The 13,344-nt window shown below is 41.6% G+C and overlaps 2 protein-coding genes across 2 annotated transcripts in view; both read right to left on the bottom strand.

The window, feature by feature from the left end:
• Positions 1-10,627, bottom strand: part of adck1 (aarF domain containing kinase 1) — a 72,785-nt gene extending 62,158 nt beyond the window's left edge. Inside the window, exons 1-3 of the mRNA XM_035673989.1 lie at positions 10,447-10,627; positions 8,315-8,454; positions 7,029-7,112 (exon numbers count right to left, since the gene is read on the bottom strand). Of these exons, the coding sequence (XP_035529882.1) occupies positions 7,029-7,112; positions 8,315-8,446 (216 nt within the window). The 5' untranslated portion in view covers positions 8,447-8,454; positions 10,447-10,627. The remainder of the gene's footprint in view (positions 1-7,028; positions 7,113-8,314; positions 8,455-10,446) is intronic.
• Positions 10,628-12,194: 1,567 nt separating this feature from the next.
• slirp (SRA stem-loop interacting RNA binding protein) overlaps positions 12,195-13,344 on the bottom strand; it is a 3,242-nt gene continuing 2,092 nt past the window's right edge. The window contains exon 4 of the mRNA XM_035673991.1: positions 12,195-12,664. Coding sequence (XP_035529884.1) covers positions 12,599-12,664 — 66 coding nt within the window. The 3' untranslated portion in view covers positions 12,195-12,598. The remainder of the gene's footprint in view (positions 12,665-13,344) is intronic.

The raw sequence follows: 13,344 nt of genomic DNA, 5'->3' as shown, positions 1-13,344 counted from the left end.
TAAAAGACAACTCTTTATCTCTAACCTTGGGGTGGTGTTGAAAAAGAATTTGCATGATACTATGCAGATGTGCCGAGTGAATCGCCGTTTTGTTCTCTGTTTCATCTCAGCCATGAAAAGCTACCTTCAAAATGGCTGCTCCCCCAAATCAGCTTTATGCTCCTGCCTTTTTCTCATGCAGCTGAGGAGGCAAGGGGATCATTAGACATCAGTATCTGTTTGTCCTCGCTGTCACCATTTCATCATCTCCCTCTCCTCCTCCCCCTCATTCTCCTCTTTTTACCCCATCACCTAAAATAACCTTGCGAATTTGAATGTACTCTTGTCTCCTCATGAGGCTGTTTTCAATTTGCCTCAAAATCAAAGACTCAATGTTTTTCTATGCCGTCACAGCCTTTTCCCAAAATACTGAGGTTTTTGGGAAGTTCATCAGGGCATCATTTACTAAATATCAGTGTTACTCTGGGTTTTGTAGACAATGGGGAGGATGCTGCATAACATGGAAATATATGATGGGAATGTTGGTGTAGTGATCCAACCAACACCAGGAAAGTCACAACTAATATCGAGACAAGTAGTTCATCATAAATAATAATAATAATAAATATTTCAGACTTTCATAATTTACTTAGAAGGAAAGACGGATAAAGAGTGGAATTTCAAGTGAAATATTATTCATGTAAACGTTTACACATTCTGGTTGACTTTCCTGCCTCACTCTCTGATGTATCAGACATATTTCCTGTGTTTACCCGGTGTAGTACCAGATGGTGCTTCTGCCTCATATGTACATCACATTAAAAGCATATGGGGGTGGAGAACATACATAACCATACACTACAGCGAAATCAGTTTTTTCCGAAAAACTCAAGAGTCACCTAAAGGGTGCTTTATGGGTGTCCTGATATGGCGTTCTTTGCCTCTATATTTTTGCCGAACCTCAACAGTGGAAGGCTACTAGTCGTTGAACCTTCCATAGATAGGCTAGCTATGGTTCCAAATCCAGTAAAAGACGAATTCAGGGAGAAAAAATAATTTATAATGCATAGACAGATTTGTTTGCTGTGCACCACCAACGCTCGCTAGCCTACCGGTATGTTTTGGATCTGCGGCAATAAATTGGCTTTTTCATAGTAAATGTTGCTGATCCTTGCCCTTAGCTAATACTAAGAGAAGTAAGGAAATTGTACACAACAAAAAAAGCATCATGGGCGCAACCTTGTTAGGATCAGTCGCTAGAGCTGCTACCCACATGCGGAATTCCGAACCTGCGGCCCTTTGCTGAGTGTCACCCCCCTCTCTCTACGCCCCTTCCGTAGCCAATAAAAGGCCAAAAAAATAACTTTAAAAAAAAAGCATCATAAACACATAATTTTATTTGGAGCTGACTTAAGAAGTAGTTAACGAGTGAGCCATCTTGTTTCCTTCTCATCTTACAGGAGACACGGTATCTGTTCACTGTCTGACATACAGTCAATCATAATGTAATAATGTGCTACGGTATCTGTAAACACAGGAACCCAAGCAGATCTGAAAGCCCAAGCATATACACACATCAAAAGTTAGTAACTAGAAGCAAGCAAGGAAACGCAGCTTTTACCTGCAGCAGTTACCTGAATAAAACAACGGATCTCTCTGGGTTTGAACATTGTTGGAAACATTTGGGATAAAGTAAGTACACAACTCAACTACATATAGAACATAGCTCTAGCCTTTATAGACACGAATGTGGAAATGTACATATTAAATCTTTAATTGCAGTGGTAATTAAATGCGCTGGAAAAATTTCCCAGTACAACATTAACTTTCTAAGCACATACTAGTGTGAAAGAGCGACCAGCTTATAGAAGCAGTTTGATTAACATCATAACAATAAACATACTGGTTATAGGAACAGCACTGAATGAACAACTGAGCCACTTACCCTAGGCCATAACGAAATGCTGCTTTGTATGCAATTGTAAGGGTTGTGTCTGAATTAACTGGAGATATGGCTGACATTATTGAATTTAGGAGGTAATGTATCAAGATCATATCTAAATCTTTATTTGGGGCATGTTGATAAGGCTTTACTATATGTGTACATGGGGCATTTGAACTTCTATATTTGAGACACGCAAACCTCCACCACCACCCTCCCAACCTTGCCCATAGGCCTCAGCCAGGCCATCATGCATTATTCATGCGAGTTAAGTAAGCTACATTTAATTTCCCCAATCATCTGTTGGCATGGCTTGTAATGAGATGCTGAGAGTGGAGAAACCTGAACTCCCAGAGAGGGGGAGAGAAGGAGGTAGAGAGAAGGAGGGAGAGAGAAGGAGAAAGAAAAATAGTGAAAGAGAGAGGCGCTTAGGATTCAGTGCAGAGATAAGAACCTATCTCCATCACCCAGCACTCGCTCATGTTTTTGGTCTTGTTTGGTTTCTATTGATGTGCATTTTAATTTGTCTCATTCTTTTGTCTTTTAATCTGATGCCATCAGCACAGGACTGGAGAGGGTATCTGGAGAGACAAAAAGGAGGAAAACAGAGAGATGTGGAGAACCAACGTGCATTTGTCTGTGAGTGAATAGTAATAGTAAGTAATAGTTAGAGTACCACAATGTAACAGAATCCATTAGAAAAGATGTCTCCTTTTTGTCCGTTTGTGACAGCAGGAATTGATAGTTGTAGATTGACATGTTAGTAAGTCTAGGCAGAATATTGTAGTTCAATGGAAAATTACACAAAGAGTATGGACATGGTTAGTTACATTTTCGGTGCAGTGTGAAAAAAAAAAAAATGCAGAAATCATTTATTTTTCAACACTCAAAAAGGTCCAGTGTGTAGGATTTAGCGGCATCTAGCGGTGAAGTTGTTACTAACTGAACACCACTGGCATCTGTATTTTTAGAGCTGTGTGAAAAGAGTAGCAGAATCTATGGGGCTGCAAAACTTAAAAAACACATAAGGCCCTATCTAGAGCTAGTGTTTGGTTTGTCTCGTTTGAGCTACTATAGAAACACTGCGGTTCAACATGGCAGACACTGAAGTGTAATGGGTCTCAAGCATTTTGAGTATTTTGAATATGGTCACATATCGATAGCGATAAACACTCTATAGCATTAGTTATATTCTGGCAAGGAGTATCTGCAGTCAGAGGGTGCCAGTTTGTTTTTGTCTCGCTCTGCTAACCGTCACATTCAGGTGATGTCATCGTAAATCGACTTCAATTGAACAATGTTTGCATTGACACTAACCGCTACCCTTTTAACTTGAATAACCCTGTTAAGCTGACTAGCATGCTGTGCTGATAGACAACAACTGTTGCACGGCCAAAACCTTCTGAGTAAAACATCATTTATCATCATCATTTATATCCACCTAAAATGTGGGCAGACATTTCCCCAGATGCAGGCTACCATGGTTAACTAGTCCCTCCGGGAAGTTGCGATGTTTACACAAATTCAACCAATCTCTGAGAATTCTGTGCAACCTTTCAGTTTTGTCCAATCACTGGGGCTGGGTACCGAACTTTGATACTTTTATGGCACCGACTGAATTGCGTCGATAATAGAGTATGGAAAAATGGTCAAAGTCAAGGTATCAGTACCGAAGATTTTTCAATCATACCCAGCCCTACCAATCACTACAACTTTTCCGCAAATTTGACACATCACTGTAGTTTCAGCGAGGTACAATTATAGCAGTCACCCACGTAAAATGTTGAACCATATGTCATCAAACAACTAGCAATTTTATCCGCACTGGAACAAGTGGCTTTTGATTTTTAATGAATTATACAAAAAAAAATCTATCAACAGTTCTTGAGTTTTTGTATAGTTCAATACTGTACAGATATTCAGTTTTATTTTTAGTCATCATTTTAGTCCAGTTATCCAGGTTGAATAAACTCTACAGGGACTGGTTAAGCTCCAGGTAGAGCAGAATGACAACAGCTGAGGAGCTTGACTTTTAAAACTGTAAAGCACACAAGAACTCGTTCTTAATGGTTATCGAGCATTTACTGCACGTTACATAGGAGTTTAATGTAGTGTGGAGCCACAGAGGAATCAAAGCAGAACTTAGCTAGCTTCAGAGTGCAAAAAGCAGTCCATCTGTTCTCTCATTGCAGGGCATGTTCCTCCACTCATTTGGCAGACTTCAGAGTGCCCCCGTGCTTGTTCTGTGATATAGTCTAATTGGCTGTGAATAGCCCCTCGGTTCACTCAGGGCAGCCTTTGATGAGCCTGGAAGACTGGCTGCTTAAGTGGCTTTTGAGTGAAGCTCTTCACGAGAGGCTGAAAGCAGCCTGACTGCTCTGCTGCGAGCTGAACGCAAACAGGACGACGGGGAAGATGAGATGCAGAAACAAGAGCTTATTAACTGTGCAGTCAAACGTGACCCTTGTGACAAGAACCAAACATACAGCTAGGTCAGGGGGCGCCGAGATGAAGACTTCATCTGAGACAAAGACTTTGACTATTATGTCATTTTAAAGCCTGTTGCTGGCACTGATATATACACTCCATCCAGTTCGTAAAGGTCCACTTAGATCAATGTAACCTAATCCAACAGTCCAGCAATAAACCTTCATGAAGGTTCTAGTAAAACGGTTTTGATACGGGATCATGATACGTCGATAACAAGAGGCGAGACAAACAGCGGTACAGAGCTGCATTCAAAACTTTACCATGGTATTGAATCGGTATCGAGAATCATGGAATTTCACTGGTACAGGTATTAACTAATACATTTCTGGTATCTGACATGCCGAGCCCCTTTCCTACCACAAAGCAGTGTTTGGAAAAGAGGAAACGAAAGGAGTGGAACTGAGGGGCATGAAAGCAATGATGAAAGTGAACCCCAAAGCTGAGGACATTGTTGACAAAAAAAGTGACATGATGTCAATCATATTGAAGTGGTCTGGATATCTCGAAAGTGCAGAATAAGACGGTCTGCAATATAGGGATGTCACAATAACCAATACTTCAGTACTATGATGTACTCATGTGACGTGGCCCACCTGCTGATATTAAAACGGAATTGAGGGTGAAAAGAAGCGTGAGTTGTGTTTTTTGGGCGACTTTATACTGCTGAAGAAAGTCAACAGAGACACATACACAGGGAGAGGGAAACAGACAGAGGCGGGGCGGAGCAAGCCGGTGTGTATGTGTGTGTGGAAAAGAGTACTGAAGGGAAAATCAAGGTGAGAAGAAAAAGCTGTGAATAAAAAGTAGTAAATTAAGTTAATAAGAAGGCATCTATTAGAAAAGAGGCCACAGTTGCTATTTTTTTGCTATCGAGAATGGTGAAATTTCACTTTATTGGTATCGACTACTACATCTCTGGTATCGTTACATGCCTACTGCAATATATGACATTTTGGTGCCAACCAAGATGGGAAACAAGCAAATCTTTTCCACGATGAAAGGCTAATACATTTTTTTATCCCAAAATATATTCTAAAGTAACCTAAACATATATGAAACAGGTGATTATTACTTATCACACATGTGAGTAGTTAGTGTAACACATAACTCATCATCACAGCATCCATCATCATCCTCCCTGTGACATTTTTTTCTCCTTCCTGTCCTCTGTTTAGACAGAAAATGACTACAGGAACAATCTGCAGCATAAAGACACTAAAAAAAAATGCAGTCGCTGAGCCGTCGCCTCACCTCTATGACTTCATAATAATTAGGAGGCGAGACTCCTCTCTGTATTAAATCAGCGCCATGCATTAATTCTAATCAGCACGTGTAGCCAGGCTTGACCAGCACGGCCCAAGGGGCTGTACCGAGTGTCTGTGTGTGTGTCTGTGTGTGTGCATCACGTACACAAGGCCAGCCATGCTGAACCATGCTCTTCAAGGTTCACTGCAGCTCTCTTGCTGCAGCCCAGCTCTCTGTGCACTTTTTGTCAGAGCAGGTGGTCTCTGACCTTTCCAGCAGCAGTCTCCTGAGTGAACCTGCGTGAACCTGACTGAGCTGTGGCCTTTTAACCAACGCGAGCACAAATCACTCAATGCATATCAGCTGTCATTTACTGTTAGTATCCTACTGGCGGGCCCTACAGATATGATCCTGTTCGGTGGATTTGACTGATGAATAATAATGCAATCTGATGTCCAAACAACATGTATGTCCCTTTGATGTCACTACAGTCAATGCATCGAGGCCGCTGAATGTCTGCATGTATTGTGTAATAAAAACTGTGTCTGGATAACAGTCCCCAGGATCAAATGAAAGTTTTAAAAGGAGTCGTCTGTGGTGAGGAACCCACAGAGAACCATCAGCTACTCTGCAGTTGGGTTTGCAGTTTGATTCCTGTATCATCAAAAATAGTCATCACAGGCGTAAGTGTGTAGGGAGCAAGTGACAAAAAACAGACTATTGGTCGGAGATTGGATTTAAAAACCCAGCACGACCACACAAAAGCAGTTTGGGGTAGCAAACACTTCAGAGAACACAAGATAGGAGGCTTTAGCTGCACTGTGGTGTGCCAAGCCCTAATCACATGCAAACAGTGACCGTCTACTCCCTAAAATCAAGCCAAGTTTTGCTCTAAACTGATTGGTTCGACCTGATTCGACTAGAAACAAGTGCCAATAAAGTCTGTCTGTGTTCAGGTCTCAGTACTTTTATATCCTGAATCTCACTGATTTGGAGTTCGGTTTCACGCTTTCAGATAGATGCCTTTTTTTTACTGTTTGCTGGGCACGCTCCTACCATATCTGAGCTGAATTTGAGCTGTGTTTATTTACTGCTAATGTATGCCAAACAGTTGACCCTTCCTAAGTCCCAGCCCTTCTTGCTCTGTGCTCCAGTGACAGCTGAGCAAGCCTCGGTCATGCTGTCCATTACACTAACTAAGATTTGACTATATGCCGCTTTTATCTTTTAACAGATGTTGCTTTAACAGAAGCAACATCCACGGTGGGCTGTTAACACTGCAGTTCTCCAACTCATCATCAAGGTGAACAACTCCTTTTACCTTGCTGTAGTATCCCCAACCATATGGAAAACACCAGAAGCATTCACCTACCTTGGATTTGAGCGCCCAGTACTCCTCTGTGCCATATTCCACATGTTTGAAAGCAGTCAGGTAGTCGTAGCTGATGACCGCCGTCTGCAGACAAACAGAGCAGTGACATGTAAAGAACTGTGTTAGGAGGTAGACTTTTACTTTGAAAACTACCCTTTAAAAACAATTACAAAATGAGCAAAAGCAAATAAAGTAATAAGTCCCCTTCCAGTCAAGGCATGTCTGTGCAGAGTTTGACTCTAGAATGATGTTTTCACATTGATCTACTGAAAGTGGAAAGTTTCTCTGTGCTCATTGAAAATCAGATTTTTAAGGGGCGGGGCTTACGGCTGGATGTTTAAGCGGCCTACCAGCAGGATTTGTGGACAAATAGTTGTGGAACTCGCAGTCCTGGGTCCAGCTATCAACTGTAACCCCCCCCCTGGTGGGTGATGTAGAAAACTTGAAGTCACACTGCCACATCCGACTGAGAATGGACGTTTACAAGTGAGTAGCGAGACGATGCTTGGTCTCCAGGGAACATTTTTAGAAATTTAACAAACATTCATTTTCAGGAGACTCTGGAAGTTTTAATTTAAGTAAAAGGGAGTGGGTGTGGCGTTTGTTAAGGATTTTAATGTGGGAGCTTTGTGCATGGGGAAGAACAACACCATATTGTTAAGCAGACTTCTTTGTATCATGCTGTCTAATTACATGCTGTAGCGGACTTTTAAGTTCAGGAAGCCTTTACTATAAAGTGTAGAACAACTGGGATGAATGGGGGGGATGACTTGGTTTCTGAAGGGGGCTTGAGTGACAGGATAAACAACCCCCTTTGGTGGCTGCATAGAATCATTCAAAAATAAGCCTTATATATTTGAATGATCTACAGCACCAGGGGGCTTACCATGGAGCAAGTTTAGTAGTCAAAATAAATGGGTAACCTATTTCCCATGGTGAAACTTTGGTGATTTAGTAAAAAAACAGACAAATCAATTCATATGTAATTATAATGGGCGTACATTGGTCGGTTTTGCTCTGTCCAGCTGAGTTCTGAAGTGTTCCTGCTCTGGAGCAGGTTAGCTGTGTGGCATAGGTTACCATGGTTATCTGAGTCTATTTCATGATACCTGTAAACCTGAGCAAAAGGCCATAGATAGCATTAATCTTGCTTCATGATACAGGCCCCTGAGCGCAAAAACGCACTACATGTAAAACGCATGACTACAATAAACAAACTGTGGGGGTGCGTAAAATCCACAACCCCCAAATCCAGACTCTCAGGGCAGAGGAGTGCAGTAACTCACAGCTGCTGCGGCTCGTCCGAAGCGGATCACGCTGAGGTCGTTGAGGTCCAGCTGTCTGGTGTAGAGGTAAAACCCGGAGGAGGCGAACACTGCTGTGGCCAGAGAGGAGACTTTGAGGAGTCGACCAGCCATCAGAGGCACTGCAGGAGGAGGGATGGACATGTTTACACACACCACAGCTAAACTGTCATTGCACGGGTCAAAGAAATGCATCTGACAAAGAAAACCTCAGACCCCTGCAAGGGGAGCAAGACCGTGGTCTGGTGAAAGCATCATGAACACATCCATGCAGGGAGAAGCAAGCACAGACTCATCTCAGACATCTGTGGTCTTTAAAAGGGGTAGGCTATCATTATTGTCACTAATACCATGGCCAAGAGCATGAGGGCCCTGCTCAAGACCCATCATTAACACTGTAATGTTAAAAAAGGGACAGAGGAAGCCGGGCCTCCCCCCACCACCAACACCACTACTTCCAGTCAAACTAATAAGAGAAGTTCCAGGGCCGTAGCCAAGATTTTAGAAATACTAAGGTCATGAGTCCAAGGTCAAAAGAATACCGGAGACATGACCTCCCCGATGGTAGCTCCAGCCCAGCATATCTCCCCCACAGGCACCATGTGGAACGCAACTGTAGTCGTATATGGTTAAAGGTGCTGTAAGCTCATTTTGTTGTCAACATGTGTGTTTACATAGCTCTACATACTGACAGCCATCACTGATAATGAGCGTTCAGTCAGTAACGTGGGTCTCCCAGTCCCTCCTTTCTGCAGTGAACAGAGAAAACATTTTATGCTATCCCGTTCTCACTTTATCCAATCAGAAGAGAGAACTCCAGTGAGAAGCCGGACACACAGCAGAGGACGTCCCTCTAACCAGCATGGAAAAAGAATGCTTACATCACACATCAAGGTCGTTAGGATCCTTGAAGCTTTGGCCAAGTCTTGCCATCTAACACCAAGGTAATTTAAATTTAGGAATAGGAAAGCACAATGTGGTACAAACACGATTTGGATATTTCACTTATTGCCATATTGCGATTTCGACACTATTTTGTGTAATTGTGCAGTCTTATTTAGGAGACGACTGTGTTTGTGACACTTGTGTGACCAAAATATGCAGAAGGACCAACCATCAGAGTATCTGGCTACACCACTGCTGCAGGCCTCTGGCCACGCTGTCCTCCACGCTGTCCTCCACGCTGTTAGCACTGTAAATATCAAACTGTGCTCTTGTCCAGCATCTTTGTGAAAATGTCTGAACAGTTACCTTTGGAAATGTAATACCGGACAGTGTTTGAAAGATGTGAATACAACAATATGTGCCAATTTCGTGCCAACTGCTTACTCCAGTGATATATAGCCTGGTATTGTGTTTCCACTAGTTGCAGGACACAAACTGAAAATCAGAGCAGCAGTCCCACAGAAATCCTGGTTTTGAGTCCAGCCTCAAAAACACTGACTCCTACATTTCCCATTATGCAAATCAATAGCTTATTTATATTGGAGCCCTCTTCCCTGCCTGGTAAATGCAGTTAGTAATACAGCCTATCTAAGGTCATCCTGAGAGCTTCAGTCAGACATCATCAAGGTTAGTTTATCCGAGCGGTCCTACCAATGAACGGTAAACTGAACTTCATCTGAAGAAATTAGTGGAATACCTTAAACAAATTCGCAATGTGCATTCATAAACTTGGCAATTAAACGCCTTCTTGTTTGTGCACACACGCTTGCATGCACTTTAATTAAAAAGAATACATTTTAGTCATCGGCAGAAGCCACTCTTCAATTCGGCTTACAACTAAACCGGCTAGTGGCAGTAATTCCCATATACGACGACCCTCAAAGCCAGTTCTCCTGTCATTCCCACATCCGTGTTCCCGCAAAAGTGAATGTGGACTGCGGGGAGGGAGAGAGGGTGTTAGTGCTGCTGCATGGTTTGGGTTTAGGTCAGAGCCTGGTTCTGTCTCTCGGTAGAACAGTGCGTTTAACTGTTACCTAAACACCACTTGTGTGTTACGCAAAGACTGGCTGCGTTTTATAACGAGTGTGTTCAACACGACAGTCACACTGCCACATACACACACTGAACCGTCAACTGTCACAAACACTTTATACAACTAGCTGTCTTACCAGTGTGTCCACACGCGTTGTCTGTCTTTGATTACCGGTTTTGTTTTGACCTCTTAGTTGAAAGGGGCCACCACGTGAGAGCAGAGAATTCTGGTTAACGTAGTGCTACCGGAGATGAAGGCCGCTACATTTTAAGTTACCACACTCGTACGGTACTGTGATACAGAGAGAGGTTGCCTTTATGCTGCCCATCAATATTATCTGGGAGTGTGTGTTATTATGGCACGAATATGAGCCTTCATTGTCGCCGTTTATGGTACATTAAAACTACACTTCCGGTCAACACAATGACGTTGTTGGCCTTCTAGCCCCGCCCACATCCTGTACGTCAACCGTGCTTCATTCATGACATGCCAATCGGATGCTTGCCAATGTAACAAAACGAAAAAACAAACCTGCAGCTGTGGTTGCCGGAACTGTACTGTAATAAATACGGTACTATTATGGTAAAAGGACATTAGTACTGTTGATTTTAACTTGTAGTTTTATTCCATATTTTACCGTATAAATACAATTTTACCATCAACAGAACCAGTGCCATGGGATATGATGGTGATTTCTGTGCAATTTACAGTCTGTAGTATAAAAAACTACCTCATTCTGTATAATTTCCTTTTCAGTGCTGTAGAAATCATAGCTTTGCCATAAGATATGAAACTGCAGTTAACCTATTTATGATTTGACCGTTTTTCACCATAAAATCTACAGACATTTTGGTTTTTTTTTCTGTGAAAGTTTGGTGGAGGATTGTGATGATCTGGGGGTGCTTCTGCAAGGCTGGAATGGGGCAGATTTATCTTTATGAAGGACTCATGAATCAAGCCACATACAAGGTTAAAGTGGAAGAAAACTTCCTTCTGCTCTGGCAATCTATCCCAACTCTGAGGATCGGTTTTCCCAGCAGGACAATGCTCCACGCCACACAGCCAGGTCAATCAAGGTGTGGATGAAGGACCACCAGATCAAGACCCTGTCATGGCCAGCCCAATCTCCAGACCTGAACCCCATTGAAAACCTCTGGCATGTGATCAAGAGGAAGATGGATGATCACAAGCTATCAAAGAAAGCCAGCTGCTTGAACTTTTGCACCAGGAGTGGCATAAAGTCCCCCAACAGCAATGTGAAAGACTGGTGGAGAGCAAGCCAAGATGCATAAAAGCTGATTGAAACTCAGGGTTATTCCACCAAATATTGATGTCTGAACTCTAAGTTAAAACATTAGTATTGTGTTTATGAACGTGTTTTTTTTTTTTTGCATTATTCGACATCTGAAAACACTGCATCTTGTTGTTTTGACCAGTTGTCATTTTCTGCAAATAAATATACAATACAATATTTTTATTTGGGCGAAAGTTCATTTTACTCAAATACCTATAAACAGTAAAACCAGAGAAACTGATCATTTTTTGCAGAGTTGTATTTCAGATATAAAGATACTGAGGTTGAAACCTCACCTTAACAGCTGACCCAGTGGGCATCAACAGAGAACCTGAGAAAAATGATAAAGCTGACAGCTTGACTTTGGATTTCAGTTTGGTTTCAATATGTGCAAGGTAACCAGCAGGAGTTTATTGCCCCCGGTACCCGAGGGTCAGTGTCACTTACTTGTGACCATGAATTTTCCAACTAATCCAAGAGTTGTAAAACAAAGGTACCCAGTAACTGTCAGACACATGTAGTGGATTAAAAAGTATTATACTTGCCTCTGAGATGTACTAGAAATACTCAAATAAAGTACCAAGAATTTGTACACTTCATTACAACGTTTTTATTGCCATAACCTGGAAACCAGTGATGTTTCACAAACCATACAAGTGGACATTACTATGTGCTGGAGATGGTGTTACAGGAAGTAGAACACCAGTGGCGCCAATAAATAAAGACATTACTACTAGACAAATCATTAAAATAATGACAACAACTCTCAGGCACAAATTCACTGAAGGTGTCCAAAAGGACGAACACTCTGGGGTCTTATAGAGACTTTAGAATGGAAATAGATACACCAATCCATGTGTACTGCTCAAAGTTTTCTTATGGTCCTCAAAAGAATTACAATTCCAGGCAGCTGAGAAAGCGAGAACAAAAACGCAGTCTTAGTGAAACTGTGCCTGAGAATAACGATAGTATGTTTGTCCATCTCAGCCAGCCTTCAGTTATCGTCACCGCTTTTGTCGTTCCTCTGCCAAACCGGACGTTTGTTTGTGTTAACACTGAGCTGAAAACAAACAAGGGAAAAGATCAGGAAATAATACATACAGAATATCAATCTACTTAGGTTGTGCCTCGTGTTATTTTGAGGGCTAGGGGGAAAAACATGTTTAAGCATGCATTTTATTCATCTTTCTATCTGCTAATATGTTAACATTAACTGAATTTCATGAATTTGGCATATGAGTGCATTTATTTGACAGCTGTGGACACTGAATAATGATAGCAATAATGCTATTTTTTCTATTAAAAAAAGAGTAATAAAATGAATACATGAAAAATAGAAAAGGGGGATAGTGGACATGAAAAGAGGTTAACTATAAAATAGGAAGGGGCAATAAATACACGTTTCACAAAAAGACAAATATCAGTAAAAGATCTTCACTATGGATGCACGATATGGATTTTTATTCCAGCCAATACAATAATCCATTATTAGCTGCTTCTCATGGCTGACAGATAACTACTCAGTTTTTGTATAAAAAGAAATTAATAACCTGCATTTTTACACACCTGATGTAAGAAAGGCTGAGATGCAGTGAGCAAAGATGGATGCTTTAATACTCATAGCTCCGGTCTCACCAAATCTAATTGATATCACTGTTGTTTACACAAACAGTTCTGACTCTTCAAATAGTCATTTCTTTTAAACATCTGTTGGCTTTTATAGAACATAAAGGCTATCAA

The sequence above is a fragment of the Morone saxatilis genome, unplaced genomic scaffold, assembly GCF_004916995.1.
Source record: "Morone saxatilis isolate NCDOM2014 unplaced genomic scaffold, NCSU_SB_2.0 Contig3, whole genome shotgun sequence".
In the NCBI taxonomy this organism is placed as follows: domain Eukaryota; kingdom Metazoa; phylum Chordata; class Actinopteri; family Moronidae; genus Morone; species Morone saxatilis.
The sequence above is the reverse complement of the archived record's forward strand: the minus strand, read 5'-3'. Positions and strand labels throughout refer to the sequence as shown.